We start from the raw sequence: 20,666 nt of genomic DNA on the forward strand, positions 1-20,666 counted from the left end.
AATCACGTTATCCCATCAAACCATTCCCTCCATAAACTTATCTAGCCTACTCTTGAAGCCAGAGAGGTCTTTCGCCCCCACCGTTTCCCTCGGAAGGCTGTTCCAAAATTTCACCCCTCTGACGGTTAGAAACCTTCATCTAATTTCAAGCCTAAACTTCCCCACGGCCAGTTTATATCCATTTGTTCTCGTGTCCACATTAGTACTGAGCTGAAATAATTCCTCTCCCTCCTTGGTATTTATCCCTTTGATATATTTAAAGAGAGCAATCATATCCCCCCTCAGCCTTCTTTTGGTTAGGCTAAACAAACCGAGCTCCTCAAGTCTCCTTTCATAGGAAAGGTTTTCCATTCCTCGGATCATCCTAGTGGCCCTTCTCTGTACCCGTTCCAGTTTGAGTTCATCCTTTTTAAACATAGGAGACCAGAACTGCACACAGTACTCCAAATGAGGTCTCACCAGCGCCTTGTATAACGGAAGCAGCACCTCCTTGTCCCTACTAGAAATACCTCGCCTAACGCATCCCAAGATCGCATTAGCTTTTTTCACAGCCACGTCACATTGCCGACTCATCGTCATCCTGCGATCAACCAGGACTCCGAGGTCCTTCTCCTCCTCCGTCACTTCCAACCGATGCGTCCCCAGCTTATAACTAAAATTCTTGTTAGTCATCCCTAAATGCATCACCTTACACTTCTCACTATTAAATCTCATCCTATTATTATTACTCCAATTTACAAGGTCATCCAAGTCTCCCTGCAGAATATCCCGATCCTTCTCCGAATTGGCAATACCTCCCAACTTTGTGTCATCCGCAAACTTTATCAGCCCACTCCTACATTCGGTTCCGAGGTCAGTAATGAATAGATTAAATAAAATCGGACCCAAAACCGAACCTTGAGGAACCCCACTGGTGACCTCCTTCCAACCTGACAGTTCACCTTTCAGTACTACCCGCTGCAGTCTCCCCTTTAACCAGTTCTTTATCCACCTCTGGATTTTCATATCGATCCCCATCTTTTCTAATTTAACCAATAATTCCTCATGCGGCACAGTATCAAACGCTTTACTAAAATCGAGGTATATTAGATCCACCGCATTTCCTTTATCTAGAAGGTCTGTTACTTTCTCAAAGAAGGAGATCAGGTTGGTTTGGCACGATCTGCCTTTCGTAAACCCATGTTGTAATTTGTCCCAATTGCCATGAGCTGATGAGTGGTGCCCCAGATGCAGCCTCTATTTGATGGTTTAAGTTCAACCACAAGTAGAATGATTAGCTGGAGTCCAGCCTGGAGGTGACAAAAGTCTGGATGACAGTCCATGTCTAAGACGAAAAGGTGCAGTCTCCTGGCCAGACAAAGTTTGAAGCCAGCTTTCCGTTGCTGTTTGTCCAGGAACAGTGAGGAATTCAGCATGAGCCCTAGGTTTTATACCACTTTGACACTCTGTGGTCTGATGCTGTTGGATGATGGGGAGGTTAGAATATGGCCACGGTCCTCTAAGCGTTTCCCCTTCTCACCAATATCACTCCTAGCTTTCCCGAACATAAGTTCCTGAACATAAGGCAACTGCTTTTCAGCTATCTGCTCATGCTGTCCAGGTATTGGAGAATCTCAGTGACAGCAGAGGCTGCATTAGCAGGGAGAAAAGTGTAGTTGAGTGTGATCTGCATATTGATGGTGCAGGGATACATGGCATTTCATGATTTCTGAATGGATAGATCAGCATTGAAGAAGGATGAGTACTGAGCCCTGGGGAACTGCACAGGACAGGGATTTAGGTGCAGCCATAGGAAATCTCTTGGATCTATCTGAAGGGAATGACCCTCTCAGGGTAACCCCATTAATCATTTTATAATACAAGATTTACTACTCTGTAGTTTGACCAATTGTCCAATTTAATATACAGCTGTTGAGGCACCCTGGTTTATAATCACAACCTTATTCAGTCACTTGGCCTCATTTGATTAGCTGGACATTTCAACTATTTGATCAAATGGCTTGTTTGAGAAAACTGCTAACCTGTATGTCCACACACACACACAATTGCATTCAATGAGATCTTGTTCTGCTTCTTTCCCTATTTCAGTTCAGTTTGCCACCTAAAGGAAATATCTCTATATACATTCCACCGCCACTGATGCTTGAAGAAAACAGATGTAATCAGATGTTTTCTAGGTGCCCCTAACTGCCATCGATGGCCACACAAATATATTGCTGAAATGATATTCATTTTATTGGGGTAGCGGAAGGACTCTAAAGGAAGACTGTCCACCTAATGTACATTAATCTGAATTGGAGCTGCTGTCTGTACACAATACACTTTCACTCCAACCACTTTATTTTTCTGCATTATTAAATGAAAGACTTTCCTTTGGAGTAGGTGGCAGAACATATCCTCTGAATTGCTAATGAGCTATTTAGAAGATTACGGATTAAACCTGAAACTTCTTCGGCTGAAAGAAGGAGCGATCAACAGTCCATGACATGGAAGAGGGACCTGGTGATGCAGAGAATGCTGCCACCTTCTGTTTAAATACCGACAGCTATCTACTAACCATGGCTTTTTACAAAATAATTTGCCTAGAAAGACAATTATATGTGCAGTTGTCAGGCTGCTGTTGGCAAGAAGAGTGTTTCAATTAGTCACATCTAATTCCTATGAATTTGTAACAAATTGATGGTTTCTCTCCTACTATATATTGCTGCCAGACCTAACAGCGAATACTATGCTATTCTATTCAGCTTTTGACACCACGCTCATCACCATAGTATCTGAGCATTAATGTGACTAAACATTGCCACATGTTGTTTTCTCATCATCTCTCCAGTGGGAGAAAAGTGTGCAGTGGAATGTCTTGTGCTGGTAATTTTTTTCTTTTGTTTTTAAATATAGCTGTTGCTTTGTGCTCATGCTAGAGAAGGCAAGGTTAAAGAAATGCACCTTGTTCTTGGAAGGGAAAATGGTGAGGTTTGTAACGGCCTTCTTTGCATTGCATAGCATCTGTCAGAGGAATCTATGTCCTCCTTGGGAGTGAGGAACTTACCACCTCTTTTTGCAGAAAGGGAACATTGTCTACCCACTGATCAACCTGGAAGGATCTTACCTCTCTACTTACGTGGTCCCAGAAATGTTTGTCCTCTGTCTGAGCTGCATTGCCTGCTCCTCTTAACATTCACTTCCAATCTCGTATTTAGCTCCATTCTCTTGTGAGTAATGCAGTTTTTAGAAAAAACTAAAGTAGGTGAGTAGTGTATGTTCAAAGAAGGTCAGCAATCCATAGGGAACATGCCACATAACAGAAAATTTGAGACTTGTTTGAAAAAAAGGAATTGGAAAACACCTGTAAAATTGACTATGTCACGTGACTGTAGACCTCACTGGCCCACACGTACATTGGATTGCTGACCTGAGTAGTGATGCGAGGATCTGAGCTGTGGTATTCCATCATTACAATACAAACTCCCCAGATGAGAAAGAGACCGACCAGAATCCACATGAGTTTGTGGGGCTTGCAGTTAGAAAAATCACCTTTTTACTTACAAATGGAGCAAATAGGATACAGAAAATCAGTCGTACCCAGTGACTATAGTACCTCACAATCTGTTTTTTCAGTCACATTTTAGGGTAGAACCATACTGTAAGTAAGAAGAACAAGGAGAACTTGTGGCACCTTAGAGACTAACAAATTTATTTGGGCATAAGCTTTTGTGGGCTAAAACCCACTTCATCAGATGCATGCAATGGAAAATACAGTAGGAAGATATATATACACAGAGAACATACCAACTCTTACGAGACCAATTAAAGTGGGCTATTATCAGCAGGAGAAAAAAAGCTTTTGTAGTGATAATCAGGATGGTCCATTTCAAACAGTTGACAAGGAGGTGTGAGTAACAGTAGGGGGAAAGCAACAGAGGGTCCTGTGACACCTTTAAGACTAACAGAAGTATTGGGAGCATAAGCTTTTGTGGGTCAGAACCTCACTTCTTCAGATGCAAGTAATGCAAGTAAGGGGAAAATAGCATGGGGAAATAGTTTTTACTTTGTATAATGACCCATCCATTCCCAGTCTTTATTCAAACCTAATTTAATGGTGTCCAGTTTGCAAATTAATTCCAGTTTCTCGGTGGAGTCTGTTTTTGAAGTTTTTTTGTTTGAAGAATTGCAACTTTTAGGTCTACAAAAACAACAAGGAGTCTGGTGGCACCTTAAAGACTAACAGATTTATTTGGGCATAAGCTTTCGTGGGTAAAAACCTCAGTGAAAGCTTATGCCCAAATAAATCTGTTAGTCTTTAAGGTGCCACCAGACTCCTTGTTGTTTTTGTAGATACAGACTAACATGGCTACCCCCTGATACTTAACTTTTAGGTCTGTAATTGAGTGACCAGGGAGGTTGAAGTGTTCTCCAACTGGTTTTTGAATGTTATAATTCTTGACGTCTGATTTGTGTCCATTTATTCTTTTGCGTAGAGACTGTCCAGTTTGGCCAATGTACATGGCAGAGGGGCATTGCTGGCACATGATGGCATATATCACAGTGGTAGATGTGCAAGTGAATGAGCCTCTGATAGTGTGGCTGATGTGATTAGGTCCTATGATGGTGTCCCTTGAATAGATATATGGACAAAGTTGGCAACGGGCTTTGTTGTAAGAAAGAGGGGCTTGTGTATGGGAACAGGAGGCTCTGAGTTAGACGTCGGTGGCTACTAATTTATTGCTGTTAATGCACAAATGTTAGGTTTGAGCTCCTGTGAACCCCAAATGCCTGAGAACCCGTTGGAAGCAATATGAAATCTAGTGGCGCGTGTGTGTGTGTGTGTGTGTGTGTGTGTCTGGGCCATTGCTCTCAACTAGCTGAAATTATTTTGTGGCTGTCACTTTCTAGTGGTTGACTCACAGAACATTAACCCACTGTAACAAAGCTGGTCAAAAGCTGAACAAAATTATTAGTGAAATTGCACCATTATTTCCGATTCTCCCAGGATTAGAAATGGACGCATTTTTCAATTTTTTTCAAAATTATTTGAAACATTGTTAGTTTATATTGAAAGCATTATCAAAATGATGATCTAAATGTTTCATTTAGTGAAAATCCCACATTTAGGTAAACATTTTCATAAATACTTCACAGAATTTGAATCCAAAAGCCTCAAAAAAATGGAGTCTTTTTAGAACAAATATTTTTTGGGAAAAAAATAAAAATCCATGAAAAAAGTTTGAAAAAATGCATCTAGTTTTAGTTCTGTAACTAAAGGAAGCTTTCCTCTAGCTCCAAGTGGTTGAAGTTGGGGTTTGGAAGAGAAGGTCCCCAGGTTCTACCCATGCTGATGATTGAAGCCTTTGCTACAACAATTTAAAGATCTCAGGGCTATTTCCGTAGATTCCAAAAAAATTATAATGTTCTTTCCAGTGTTTACATTTGTTTCCTTTTTGTATCATCTAAGCTTGGAGAGCGAAGCCAGTCCTGACTGTTTACGCAGTTTCACTTTCTGGGTTTCATATAGAAGCACCAGGCTGTTGTGCGGAGATTTCCAACACTGCAAGGGAATACTTTGAAAGTTTTATTTAAAACATTGGTTAATAGATTTACAAAACCTTAATACAAAACAAACTAGAGCCTAATTACTTGACTGTCTCTTTAAGCAACCAGGAAAAAATTCACTAACCTATAAATGGTGTTTCTCCAGTGAAGCAAGCTCAGTCCACAATTTAATGGGTTTTTGTTTAAGTCACTTGACCAGACACATGCAACAAGTGAAATGACAGAATTACTCAGCTGTCCTCTGCCATCTCAAGTGCCCAGACATAGTATTCAATTAGCACACTTACAATTTGTGAAGGAGACAAAACGCCTGGATGAACATTAAAGATCAGCCAAGGAAGAACTCCTCTCTAAGCAAACAAGCACAATAGTGAGCTTTCTATGTCATAGTAAGCAGTGATATACACACACATATGCATAACAAAGCTGAAACTAAAAAAAAGTAAAATAGATTTATGTGCTTATGTAGGTCCCTCCACCAGAGTATCTTAGCACCTTAAAAATGCATTTATCCTCTGAGGTAGGTGGTTTTGTCCTGTTTCAGATAGGAAATTGGCGCTCTGAGAGATTAAGACCCAGATCTTCTAAGTATTTAGGTGCCTAACTCTCATTGAAGTCAATGGGGGGGGGTGGGAGGCGCCAGGGTGGGGCTGGGAATGAGTTTGAGGTGTAGGAGGGTGCTCCGGGCTGGGACCGAGGGATTTGGAGAGCGGGAGAGGGATCAGAGCTGGGGCTACACAAGGTGGGGTGAAGGCTCTGGCTGGGGGTGCAGGCTCTGGGATGGAGCTGGGGATGAGAGGTTTGGGGTGCAGGAGGGTACTCCAGGCTGGGATCAAGGGGTTTGGGGGATGGGAGGGGGATCAGGGCTGGGGCAGCGGGTTGGGTTACGGGGGGGGGGAGGCTCAGGGGTGCAGGCTCTGGGCGGCCCTTACCTCAAACAGCTCCCGGAAGCAGCAGCATGTCCCTTCTCCAGCTGCTACATGGAGGCGCAGCCAGGCAGCTCTGCATGCTGCCCTGTCCACAGGCACCGCCCCTGCAGCTCCCATTGGCCACGGTTCCTCGCTAATGGGAGCTGTGAGGGCGGTGGCAGCGTGCAGAGTGGAGCCTCCTGGCTGCCCCTACATGTAGGAGCTGGAGGGGGGCCCATGCTGCTGCTTCTGGGAGCCGCATGGAGCTCCCCATCTGGAGTGACAGAGGGGGGGCAAGCCCCAGACCCCGCTCCCCAGCAGGAGCTCGAGGGCCAGATTAAAACAGCTGTCGGGCCATAGTTTTCCCACCCCAGCTCTAGGCTCTGAAAACAACCATCCTTCCACTGTTCTCAACTGCTCCATGCCAAACCCCCAAAGTGCTCTTCAGCACTATTTGATGAGCCACAGGGATAAGTCCTCTCTGAAAAAGGAATGATTCAACAGTAGCCAAAGGAAGGAGTAAACGCCACTCAGTATGAGGTAAATTACTTGAGAGCTCCCATCCATTTAGTGATAAGATTTTTAACCAGGGGCTCCTGGGAGCAGCCAAAAGATTCCTCCAGCACATACCTGAACTATGGTTTTTGTCACCATTGCAACTGTTTATTTGATTTCACTAGCCGTCTCCTGGGCTTTAGCTGCTACAGAGATTAGAGCTAGCATGCCTGGAAAAGTTAACAGAAAAGCAGGAAGAACAGGAGCCCCTAAGGCAACTGCACCTCAAGTATTATCTTGGCCTACTTACCATAGGCATACTAAAAAGGTGTGCTCCTCATAAAACCACGTGCTGGAGAGACACCCCCCTTTTCACTACCTCAGACCACTAAGGATGGCAGTTCAGAGGTGTGGCATCAGAGGTGAAGGCAGCAGAGAACTAGAGTTGTATTGCCTTGCCACAAAAGGAACGTTTATTAGTTTTTCTCTTAGCCTTTTCACATTTGTCAGCAAATTGTCTTCTTGTGATACTTCTCCAAAACCACCTCCCACTCTGGAGGCCCCTTGGGAGAATTTAATCTAGAGCAATCTCTGAAACAAGAGGAGAAAGCTCAGTGCTGTACAAGAAAAAAAAAAGACAGGTGCTCAGGACACCTGATATGCTGCTCAGCTTCTGTGATTTCACTGAAGTGTGTAAAGAGGGAAAACCTGTTGAGCAGTGGCCTGTGTTGTCTCACTTGGATAAAGTTATTTATTCCATACTTTTGCTGAGGACTGCACAAACCAAATAATCGTGGGAATAATGTTTGTTCCAGAACCACCAGATGTTTGTCTCGCTCTATTCAAACCATTCAAAAGTTTTTGAAAACAAAAACAACTTTCTCTGCACTCTAAAAACTGCCTCTCAAGTCATTTTCACAGAGCGTGTCAAACACTGGCATATAATCCACACTTCTAAAAAGAACATTTTAATCTGCAACGATTTAAAGCAATAAGAGAAGATGCCCAGAGCAACATTTGAATATTTCATTAGAGGACTGGCGGTGCTGTGTTAGGAGAAAAACAGTAAGAGGCAACATTTCAGAAGCACTCAACAAGGCTTCATACACACAGGGACCAAAAAACCCCACCCATGGCTGGCCTTGGGGAGCTGACCCAGGCTTGCGAGACTTGGCTCTGGGGCTGAAAAAATGATGTAGCTGTTTGGTCTCAGGTGGAGCCCAAGTTCTGGGGCTCTGAGCCCCAACATCTACACAGCAATTTTTAGCTCCACAGTCTGAGCCCAGTGACCCTGAGTCACCTGACCCCGGCCCACTGTGGCTTTGCAGCAGGTCTTTTATCCCCATGTAGACGGACCCTAAGAGTTTAGTATGTTTGTGAGGAGCCTGAGAGATCGTATGCAGGTAGTCTTCACAGTTGCTCCTGGGACAGAGGAGTGCCCTTATTTGGACACCCACCCGTGGCTACTACAGCCCTTGATGGCTTCCTGAAGGTAAATGAGAGGGATGGACCATGCGACGTGAATTGGGAATATGGAAATTAAAAAATTGGTGGTGGTTGGTTGCACTGGTTCTGTACTGTTTTCCCTCAGTTGAAGCAAGATACCTCAGGATTGGGCTGGAAATGTCATCCTTTAGCTTAAAAGCCTTCAGCTGAGACCTAACTAATATGCAAAATAGTTTCAAGCCGTTTACAATGAAATTCATAGATTCTCTCCTGTTCCAGTAGAAGACAGACTAATTTGCCATGGAAGAATGCTTTTCAAGAAACTCCTCTTGGCAAAAATAATTTTAGGATGAATATGCAGTGACCCAAGGAAAAAGATGGATGACTCGTTACCTAGGCCAAGAAAAATAAGAGTACCAAAAAAAAAAACAAAAAACAAAAAAACAAAAAAAACACAACCACCGCCACCACCCACCCCCAACCCTAGGAGAATGCAGCCTAAGCATGGTTAACATTCATTTACTGTCAGGTGACCCAGTTTAGTAGGCTTCTTATATGGGTAAGTAAGTATGGGAGCTCCTCCAAACTTTTATTACCTTCAGAGGAGTCTAAGTAGATTCTTCTTGAAAAAACAGAGAAGTAGCTAATTCAGAGGTGGGCAAACTTTTTGGTCCGTGGGCCACATCGGGGAATAGAAATTGTACGGCGGGCCATGAATGCTGACAAAATTGGGGTTGGTCTGCAGGAGAGGGATCAGGGCTGGAGTGCGGGAAGGGGTGCAGGTTCCAGCTGGGGGTGCAGGCTCTGGGGTGGGGCTGGGGATGAGAGATTTGGGGTGCAGGAGGGTGCTCTGGGCTCAGATTAAGGGGTTTGGAGAGCAGCAGGAGATCAGAGCTGGAGTGGGGAGAGGCTCAAGGGGAGCAGGCTCCAAGTGGCACTTACCTCAAGCAGCTCCTGGAAGCAGTGACATGTCCCTTCTTCAGCTCCTACACAGAGGCACGGCCAGGCGGCTCTGCATGCTGCCCCATCTGCAGGTACTGCCCCTGCAGCTCTGATTGGATTGCATAGGAGCCGGAGTGGAGCCATGCTGCGGCTTCTGGGAGCTGGGTGGTCTGTCCCCCGACCCAGCGCCACAGCCAGAGCAGGGCCGAGCCACGTGGTGTGGCTCGCGGGCCAGATTTGGCCCGCAGGCTGTAGTTTGCCTACCACTGAGCTAATCAGATTGACACCATCTAGTGGTATGTTATAGGAAAGCCGTGATGCTGATAAAAAAGGGAAATAACTGTCTAGTTAAGACCACAGTATAGAGGAAATGTGGTATTCAGCCTGTGATGCAAGAAGATTTACTGTGATATTTCCAGAGATGAAAATGGGCCAGTACAGCATACTGTTAAGAAGTGGCCATCGGTACAGGCCCTGTACACAGCCGATGTTCCTGTCCCTTTTGCCCCCGCCAGGGCCACTGGGGCAGGGGCCAAAAGGGGCAGCTGCCCTGGGCCCCGGCGATTTAAACAGGCCTGGGGCTCCCAGCTACCACCACTGCTACGGCAGCAGCGGCCGGAGCCCCGGGCTCTTTAATTTCACCACTGCAGCCCTGGGCAGCGCGGGCTGGTAGAAGGGTTGGCTGGGAGAGGCTGATGCCCAGCCCCGCCCCTTCCGGAACCCAGAGCCAGGCCCCCATACCAGTAAGTCTTTTACCCCTGAATATTTCACATGGGAAACAACTAGGCAGAGCAATCTATTACCTACGATGTATAACTAAAGCTCTTGGGCATCAGAGAAGATTTCTATATTGGATTGCTTAATTTATCAGTTGAAGGTTTTGGAGAGAACCACAAATTTGTAATCTCGTTATTCCCAGATACAGACCCAGGAAGTTTTTCTAATTAAATTAATTTTATCCAATTGTATTTAAAGTGTTAACTAACAGTATAGGCCATGTCATATACTGCAATAAAAATTGCAGCAATATATATATATATATATAAACATCTATCAGCCCTTACAACACAATTCCCCCCCACCTCCCAATTTGATAGATTTATTTAGCTGGATGTTGAGTAAGATTCCCAGACTTAACAGTTTAGGAAAAGGCTGGTTGTAAGTTTAAATTTAAATTTTAAACCAAATGATTTTATAAGTTAAAAATATTAAAATAAACAATCTGAATAAAAAACAGTTTTTAAAAGCTGTTTTACAATGAATAAAGAGCCAAACACTTTAGCCACTGATGGGATCTGCTGACTTATTATAAAGAATGGGGAAAATATGAAAATCTATTCAGAATTCCTCAATACATTATATTGTTTGAGTAAGTGTGGCAAAAGTTAATGGCATGCCAATCAATAAAGATGCATGTCTAGTGTCACAGCCAAATTATGGTATATCTGTGATCCAAAAAACCTGCTTTGATTTTAAACAAGTTTTCTTGTTCTGAAGTTGTTAGTAAATAAAATGGACAGTTTTAATATAAACTAAATAATTCAAAATATTACAATGTATTTAAAGAAAAGCCATTTCTAATGCTAGATATTGAAGAAATGTGCTCCAGTTAGGCAAACAAGAATATCAGCATCTAGTGTACCAGACTAGAATCTCCAACTTTTGGTCAAACCATACCCTATTTTGGGAAAGTTGCAGGACAAATTTACACACACACATATTAACCCATCATATTTTTGGAAAGATAGCAATTAGAACTGGTTGAAACTTTTCCATTGGAACAATTTTCTTTTGGAAAATGCTGATTTGACAGATTGAAAAGCTGTGTTTCATATCTATAATGTAGTCAACACAAAACAGTTCAATACGATTGTTTTATTATTTCCTAAATGATTTTTTCACACATTTCATTTTTGCGGGCAAGGATTTTCCTTCTGATTTGGGACAAAAGGAAATGTTCAAATGTTGGAATTGCCCAGCATTTGACTAGCTTTAAGAGCAACATTGCTACAGAACAACAGTTAAAGGTGTTGCTAGTCCTCTATAATTCAGATTATTCAATTTTTTTGGACACACACACACACACGAAGAGGCTCATGTTCTACAAAGTGTGTCTTGGGGGAACAATTGGGACAGCATGAAGAAGCTTTACGTGTATTACAATACAAAGGGTCTTGCAATTCAGATTGCTTAAAGAAAAGCTACACCCATTTTGCAGAGAACAGGATTCTGAATGCTAACATTGCAAGAAGTCATGTGTTATGTTCAAAGGGAATGATAAAAATAACTCAAATTCAGATGATTCTTGAGCCTTGTTCTGGGTGTGGCTATCTGAGTGAGTGCCATCGACACCAACAAAAGGGGAATCCTGTGCAAAAACAAACTGGAACAGAAGGCAAAATGACTACCGGATAATACAAGTGACCTTTGTGCAAGCAACTAACATATTTAATAAATTTTTATTTATCCATTAAATCAATACAATAAACTGGAAATTGGTTTACCAGTCTCATTGCTGGCTACACGTGTTCATTTTCAGTAAAATGCATGGAAGCCAAATTGGAGCAAAAGGTCAGTTGTAATTAAACCATTTGCAAATACATTTCAGTGTGTATGTCATGAGTTTTCTAATCATTCCGGTTAAGAGGAATGCAGTCGTCAGAATGCCACCTGAAAAAATATTAATAGGAAGGCTCTGCAGCTAACAATGGAAAAATTCTTATCCCAAATCAGGACTATACTCATTTCAAAGTAACACGTCTGGTTAAGCAAAGTGTCTTTAGGATTCTCTTCCCCCATTAAAGAAGTCCCTTCAGGTAACTATTGTTTCCTGCAATGTAGAACAAATTGGGAAGTATGCTGCCATATCTATTGTCTGAAAAATGTCAACATGAATCTTTCAGTTCTTTTGCCTCTATAATGGCAAATAAAGCTTAGTACATTCTCCTGTGTAAGGTTCAAGCATTTTACAAGCTACATGCCACCTTCCCAGCTACCAAGTTCAGTTCAGTTGGACTCGCTTACATTTTTGATAAGCAGTGGAGAAATCCCAGAGGCTACAGCCATCCCCTAGTGCCATTGATAACCATGAATACTTAAAACTTCTGGATGGAGTAATGGAGACTCACCCACGGAAAATATCAGAAAAGGTGTCTGAACACCTTACTATTTTGGACAATACAAAAAATGCATGAAAAGTTGATGCCCTCTTCTGGATAAGAAGTTTTTAGTTTGAAGTTTCAGGGCACAATTAATCATGTATAGTACTCAGCCACTTAAACATGTTTTATTAGGTCAATAACCCACAGATTGAATACACTTGTCCACCCCTTAACTGGGAACTTGACATATAGACAGACTAAATGCAAAGTTAATTTTTATATCTAAGCGTAGTTACATTGAAATATTTCCCATAGTGAATACTTTGCTATGCAATTCCTTGAAAGCGTATCACACATCAGCAGGTTACATCACAACATTGTTTATTATGTGACTTTTTACAATACAAACAAAAATACAGAAATGCAGTATATGAATACAGCTAAATGCAAAATGGTGACTTTTTCAAGAGGCCATGATTCCCATTTCTAGTAAAATAAAGAAAGACTGCACACAGGTAGAAACAGGTTGGTAGTTAACTCCACAATTTTGCCTAAAAATTACCTATAAATGCATTTTCCTGCTACTTACCATAAAATGTAAAAAGGGAGTTAAAGGAAAGATTTACTCACTGGTTCCTACCATATGAAAGAAGCTATATTCTATTTAGCAGGGCCAATATATGAAAAAATATCTAAATTAAATGTTATTACAAAAATGAAGCAGTAATGAAATTCTTCTGGCTAAAGAAGTTACTAAATGAGGATAGCATATATTTAAAGAATCCAAAACAAAGAAGGGTTGTTATAAAAAGCTTTTAGGTGCACTGTAAGCCTATAAGTTTGTTTTTCCATGTGTATTTTTAAACAATGGAAGTGTCAAAAAATAGGGTCAACTGTGTTAGACTAAATTACATTATTGTATATGCTGCACTGAATGGAATTCTTGTATTATAATAGAGAAGCATAGTTTGTATCATATTATGGCAATTTATCCTCACTGAAAACCTTCCAGAGTCCTTGTATTTTGGAATATCCTGTAAACAAAAAAAACCCACCAGAACATGATTGTACAACAGTAAAATGTTTTCTTTTGTGTTAAAATGACATCTGTTAAAAAAGGGAAAAAGTACTTAGAGCTGTTATTTTTCCAAGTACACAACATCCTAGACAATTCAAGGCATCTCAATCTCCATCAAAATTAACAAAAAATTTGTCATGCTGTTAAATCCATTGTTATGGATACAACTGGTGCAAAACTGGTCAAATGGATCCAACGAACACTGATGTCCAGGCTGGCATATTGGCAACTAATACATAACTGGTGGTCAATAGATGTATTTAAAAGATCTTCCCTTTCTTCTTGTTCTTTTCCAAGGTTCTAAGAAAATAAAACATTTTAAAATAAAAACATTTTATGGTCAAAAAAATTCAGCACATTATGTATATATTTTTAAAATATGCAATTTTCAGCTGTCCTAGTTTAGACACAGGAAGGAATTTTCCTTGGCATACAATGCACACAGCACTGGCATAGCAATATTTTTGCCATTACACTCCTACTTCCAGGAGATGGAAGATCTGATGCTTTCAGTCAGATGTTTGAGTTCCCAGCCCTCAAATAAAAGCCGAAGAAAAGTAAGTAAAATTAAATCAGCCTTCAAATTCTAATAAAGTTTTCCTACAGTGATGAATGGTACCTGTTGAGGTTAGTTTTATTTAGCAAGTACTGAACATGTGTGCCTGCTATAGAAGCTAGGGTTCTCCCCGTTTCCAAAATATGCTCATATATACGAAAAAGCAGTGTGACATTTTGAATGGGCCAAGGAAAAATTTTGATGGTCAAGCTGTGTAGAGATGTATTAAGATGATCAAATTTTCTTTTAATAATAATAATTACAGAACATATGGAACATTAGAAACAAACAACTTTAGCAAAAATCCTATGTACCTGGAAGAATTCTGTTGTTCCAAAATACGCTGTTGAGTTTCCCAGTTCGCTTTCTCATCCTCAAACTGGCGGCGCTTTTCCTCTAATTCTTTATGCTGCGCCTCCAAGTTCTTTTTCATTTGCTCATGGCGTCGTTGGAGCTAAGAAATTGAGGCAAAGTACATAGTCAAAAACTGCACAAACACTGCAACATTAGGAACAAGATTAGGAGTTGTATTGTACAGTATGCCACATCAGCTACTGTAACTAAGTGAGGACCCTGGTTAGAGACCAAAACTGTTGATTCCACTCTTTACCACTTCTAACCTATCTTCTTCACCATCTTCCCTCCAAACTTCTTGAGCATGTGGACTATACCTCCTGCCTTTATAATCTATAATGCTTTAATGCCTCAAAGCCACAATCCCATTATACAATCATAAAAGTGATGGTCCCTGGCCCAGAGTTTACAATCCAAGCAGAAGACTAGAAACAAACAGCTAGAGACAGACAGGGGGAGCACAAAGCCACAAGATGATTAGAACAGTATAAGCACTGATCATAGCCAACCAGCCACCTAGCCAATCACAATCAATAGAAGAGTCTCTTCAGTTTCATGCTAGATCTACTGCTTTTGAAGCAGACCATCTGTTCTATAATGTCTCTCTGGGGGTGGGGAGAGCATAGGGTCAAGGTGTTAAAAATCTCTCTCTACTAGCTAAGTGGTGTTTAAAAACATGTTAAAATGGGTTAGCTAACATGTTTTAAAACACCACCTTTCCCCCTAGTCTAGATAGGGCCTAAATGACTGACATCCTCTGGACATGTCACTGGCAATAGCTATTCATCTTCCCCTTCCCTCCACTCCCCTCTCGATTAAAAAGTCCACCATACTCCCCCTCATGGTGCCAGCATAACCCCATACTGCAGACTGAGCCTACACCAAAAACAGGGGTTTCTCCATCCCTGTAGGAACTCCACCTCCTCCAGTGACATTGGCTATGTCAACAAACATTTTTTCATTCACCTAGCTGCGTTTACACTGGGGACTAGGTTGGCAAAGCTATGGGTCTCAGGGGTGAGGATTTTTCACACCCCTGAGTGCTGTAGCTATGTCAACCTAAATTATAAGTAGACCAGGCCTGACTCCCTTCACTGGCTTCCTCTCCCCTTTGATATCAGATACAAGCTTTTAATTCTTACTTTCAAAGCTGTGCACAACCCAATCTATATTTACATTGCTGCTCTTATTTTCTCCTACCCTTCACCTGCTGTCTGTGCTCCTCTCAAGCCTCCTTCCCAAATGCCCCTTGTATTGTCTCTTGCTCTTGCCTTCACACTTGATTTCATTTCAGAACTCCTTCCTCTACTTGTTTGCCAAACAATCTCTCAGCATTCAATCTCACTGAAAACAGAGGCGTTTCAGAACTTCATTTAAATAAAGCATTGCAGCCTTGATCTTTAACCTATATTATATCCCATATACAACACTTGGACAAAGTTACGGTTGCTAATGTACTATCAACAGAGCCATCTAGAGTGCACATACCTCTCACAACTCAGTCTTAAAGGTATCTTTGCTGACAGAATGTAAAAGCATATCTAAATACGTTACATGAATTCTTCCCAAAGTGAAGTAAAAGTTAAGGTTAAGGTTGTGTTTTGAGTATGCCTATTAGGAATTATAGTGTGTGTTGTGGGCAGCTGTATGTAAAACGGAGGCCAGGAACATCTGGATATTATGGTATAGGTGGTAAGATGCAAATTGTGGTTGGTTTAGATATCAGTACTGATGTAACTGGTGATTTTCTTGATTCTACGTGACTGCACTGACAAGCAACCATATAACTACAACAACCATAACTATGTTAAAAATGTTGGGGGGGTGGGGCGGAGAAATTTCCAGGACTATTAGCAAAAGTTAAAATGCAACTGTGATATAACAATATATGCTCTGATAAGGCCTTTGAAAGTCCACCATAGTAAAGCAGCCAATCTCTGCAGGGCTCTCTCCTGAAGACTTTGTGGTGATCTGTAGGTGGGTCTGTGCTTTTATCCATGTTGAAAGTGTACTAATGTGTGCAAAGTTTAACATGAATAAATAATACACCCCTTGTCACTCTTATGTTTGTCTCCTTTCACGTAGCCCATGTTCTCTGTAACCCTCCAACCTCTTCCACACACATGTCCAGTACAGTTTTCTTCATGCTCCAGGTCTTCTACATCTCTTCCCTCCATGACCTGTGTCCTGAAAGATGTTTTCGTGCACCAGGCCCATAGTACACTCATCCTAAAGTACTCAGACATACTCCCTGAACCCAGTTCAAATCTCCCGGTCTATACCCCCTCTGCTGTCTTTGAACTTGTACAACTTAATTTTGTAGATGTTTACAAGTTCAATAGGGAGCAGAAAGCATACACTGGGAAGGCAATATGGGTTGAGAGAGGTTATGGAAGCAGACTTTAGTGGACTGGATATGTAATAGAAGAGAGTTTGGGTAGTGGGGGAGGACAACCGGGCTGGATAGTGAAGAGTAGCAGGGTATCACTGTCCACTTCTCTCCCGTTGTCCTGCCTGCCTCCTTGGCTCCTCAAAGAGTGGCTGGCAGGGGTTCTGTAAGTGCTTCTATTACTCCAAGCTTCCTGTAGGCCTGCTAAGATTTTTTTAATTTGCAGGTATGGTTGTTGCACCAGACCTCTTTGGAGAAGCTGCCTCCTAGCAGAGCTACAAAATCCACTTGTTTGATTTGTTTTACAAATGTGCCCATAGGTCCCAATCAGGATCAGAACTCCATTGTGTTAAGAACTGTATAAACATGTAATAGCCCAGGTCTGCACTACAAAGTTTTGCCAGCGTAGCTATGTCAGTAAGCTGTGTGGTTAAAAAAAAAAATCATGCCCCTAACAGACAGACAGCTTGTCGGCCAAAACATCTCTATAGACGCAGCTTATATTGGCAAAACAGTCATTATGCCAGTATATGCTGTGTCTTCAGAAGGTGGATTTGCTGGTTTAGCTATATTGGCAAAGCCGTTGTATGACAGACTAGCCCAGTCTCTGCTCTGAAGAGTTTACAATCTAAAACAATTGACATACAAAGGGACACGAGAGGTGAGTGAGTCAAATTATACAATTTTTATACAGATTTTCAATTTTAAAAAGTCACAAAAGTTGAAACGGTTGCAAGCAATACCTGTCTACTCCTTAAGCTAACCATCATGAACTGGTTGATTTGTTACAGGCATTATGGCAGAGTAGTCAAAGGATTTCAAGAAAGGCCTTTATTATTGATAAAAGATTCACATTATATAGTGCATAAATTAGCTGAAGTCCAAAGTAACGTTTTAGGGCAGCAAAGACAGACATGACACTAGAGGAGAGATTTTTAGCATGCTATGATTATGGAAGTGAAACGAGGGGATGTTTAAATGTGAAAGTTATCTTGAAAATACATGCTTGCCTCCTTTATTTAAATAGTGTAACTTGGGTAATTATTAGTGAGTTTCATTTAAATTCTAATTTAAGGTTATATTCTTAACTATGGAGTCATGAGGGAACCTCCAAAACATGTGTATGTTACAGTGTCTTTGAGGAAAGGATTCTCTCCCCATTGTCAGCACTGAGTATGTTATTGAAATTTAATACACATTTTGGTTACCTCAGCTTCAGAGTCCTTCAGTTTCTGAACTTTTTCTTTGACCTTCATTTCAAAGACCTGCTCCATTTCCATCTCCATTTTTTTCATTTTGGCCACATGCTCTCTTCTCTCTTCTTCCATCTGTGCCAGAGGGCTCCTGCCATAAACCCAGAGCAGGTTAACCAATAAAGAAGTGATCTTTTTTGCAATACAAGATGACAATGAAAGGCAAGGCAAACAAAAAACAAGACATTAAATGGAACGATGCGTCTGCATGTGCCTCCATCTTAAGTTAAATGTTCATAATTTCAGAAGACTGCATATGTTCGATCAAACCAATGTTAAACTATGAAAAGAGACATATGATTTATTTCATAGTTTAAACATCTTACATTTTTTATATTTAAATTTAGGTTAAATATAATGCAGTCATATGTTGAGAATTCTTTACTTACTACCTTTAATAGAACCGCTAGGGCAGTGGTTCTAAACCTCTGGCCCGAGGGCTGCTTCCGGCCCAATCAGCACAGAGCTGCGGCCCATGTGACATCTTCAGGGCAAAAGAGGTAGTATTGGATGCGGCCCACAGTGGTAAATAGGTTGAGAACCACTGCGCTAGGGGACAGTCAAATCAGGAAAAATTCAGTAACGAAAACTCAAAAATAGAAGTGGCATCTTCCTAGTGATCTTCCAACGCTACAGCCCCTCCAATCACCAAAATACTTGTGCACACAAAAATGGAAAGACAGCCTTAAACTAGAACAGAGCAAGAGAAAAAGAAAGTGTTGCAGGTAGAGAGAAACTGATTTTTAAATCTTAATTTCTAAGGGAATTATCAAATAAATGTAAGTTCATAATTTCAGCGTTGTGTTAAATACAATCTTTTCCTGTGCTTGATTCTTTTGAACGCACAGCAATTTTGAGAGGTTTTGAGCAGTTGGACTTCAGATTTATTTGTGGAAGTGTTATTAGCATGGAATATTTTACTTTGTAAAATGTTCCTAATTCAAATACATGTTTTTAATTTTTTCCAGACACTTTCAGGCAACTGATTTACTAATCTTGCTACTCAGTTTAAAATAGCATTTTAGAAATGTTATAGTCTTCACTGTTCTGTAAAATCCAGCATAGACTCATTCACTGTTCTGTAAAATCCAGCATAGACTCATTACATATTTCACTCTTTCTGGCTAATGGTTAGATAATGTATACACTCAGCCCCTTGTAAGAGTAATTTTTTTGGTACTCAAACATTAAGAACAGCCGGAACAAATTAATTTCAGCCTGAACATGTATGTTTTTCAAAAACATTTGAAAAAATGAGCTCTAACTAGCATATGGATGTAATAATATAATAAATATATATATACACACATCTGTTTGCGTTATCACTCTCTTGGATATTTACATACACACACACACACAAAACAAAAATGATAAATGAGCAGGGAATGTTTATCCATCTAAGATGGTCCAACCTTCATCTAAGAAAGCAAACTGTATTTGGAGTTGCTAGGTGTGATTACATCAAAAATAAAGTATTTGCTTTTTGTGCTTGAATGTGTTTTATGCTTTCAGAATTCTCCTAAAAGTATCTGAGGTAGAGTAAAGCATTTCTAATATGCAGTGTCTCTTTCATTCAAAACTTGCAACTCATTCTTTTAGGAGAGGGAAATAGGGTTCAAAATGTGTAGTCAGTGCAATGGAGGGTGTATCAAACATGTCTGAATTGTTTTGACTATTCATAGCTCATTTTTTACGTATAACTCAGCTATATGAGATTGCCACTAATGAAGTGAAAATGAAATGTATCCTATGAAATCAAGGCCAACTGAACAGTTTTTAAATTCCAGCATTTTCAAATATGTGCTTCAGAAGGTGACAATTTTAGGTATTTTTGAGATGTATCTGAACTGCTTTGCAAAATTTAGAGCAGCAGACCAAATGTTAGCAGCATACTAGATTTCAAATGGAAACTGATCCTACTCCAAATTCAGGATTTACTTTTACTGTACAAAGGTTGATTGTTAGCATCTGTACCTTTTGTTGATGAAAATAGCATATAACTTGGAGTGCTGTTTGATTACAAGCCCAGTACCATAATACATAAAACCAATTCATGAGAGGAGTGTGCAACATCAGTTGTAATGTTTTAGTGAATTTGAGTAGTAGTGTTTCTGTGTAAACAAACACATTGTCAAAACATTACAAAATTTAACTTCCTGAAGATATTAACATACCTTTCTTTGAGAGACATGTAAAGTTTTAAAGTTTCTATTCTATGTAAAGAACCATGGACCTAGGGGCCTCAGTCCTACTGCCACTTAAGTCACTGCCAAGACCCCCATTGACTTCAAATGGGAACAGAACTGGCTCCCTAATGACACCAGAACCTAAGAATTGGGTAGGTAGGTCTTCCAAGCCATATTTTCAAGAAAATTGTTCAGATTTCCCCCAAAATGTCAAGTCTTAGCCTCCTTGGAGAGTTCAGTAAGCTAGCAGGCCAATATCCACTGTGGAGTTCTTTACGAGTGGATCAGTACACAGTTCTCATTCTGATAAGCAATATCTAGAGAAATCAATGGGGTTTAAGCACAAAGGAAAAGGGAAGTCCAATAAAGCATCAGGAACACTCCCACCCTCCCCATAAAAAATAATATACA

The 20,666-nt window shown here is 40.8% G+C and overlaps 1 protein-coding gene across 1 annotated transcript in view; it reads right to left on the reverse strand.

Moving 5' to 3' along the window:
• Nucleotides 1-12,599: 12,599 nt before the first annotated feature.
• SEPTIN7 (septin 7) overlaps nt 12,600-20,666 on the reverse strand; it is a 106,827-nt gene continuing 98,760 nt past the window's right edge. The window contains exons 11-13 of the mRNA XM_065400019.1: nt 18,025-18,160; nt 14,388-14,527; nt 12,600-13,817 (exon numbers count right to left, since the gene is read on the reverse strand). Of these exons, the coding sequence (XP_065256091.1) occupies nt 13,778-13,817; nt 14,388-14,527; nt 18,025-18,160 (316 nt within the window). The 3' untranslated portion in view covers nt 12,600-13,777. The remainder of the gene's footprint in view (nt 13,818-14,387; nt 14,528-18,024; nt 18,161-20,666) is intronic.

This window comes from Emys orbicularis, chromosome 2, assembly GCF_028017835.1.
Source record: "Emys orbicularis isolate rEmyOrb1 chromosome 2, rEmyOrb1.hap1, whole genome shotgun sequence".
Taxonomy (NCBI): Eukaryota; Metazoa; Chordata; order Testudines; family Emydidae; genus Emys; species Emys orbicularis.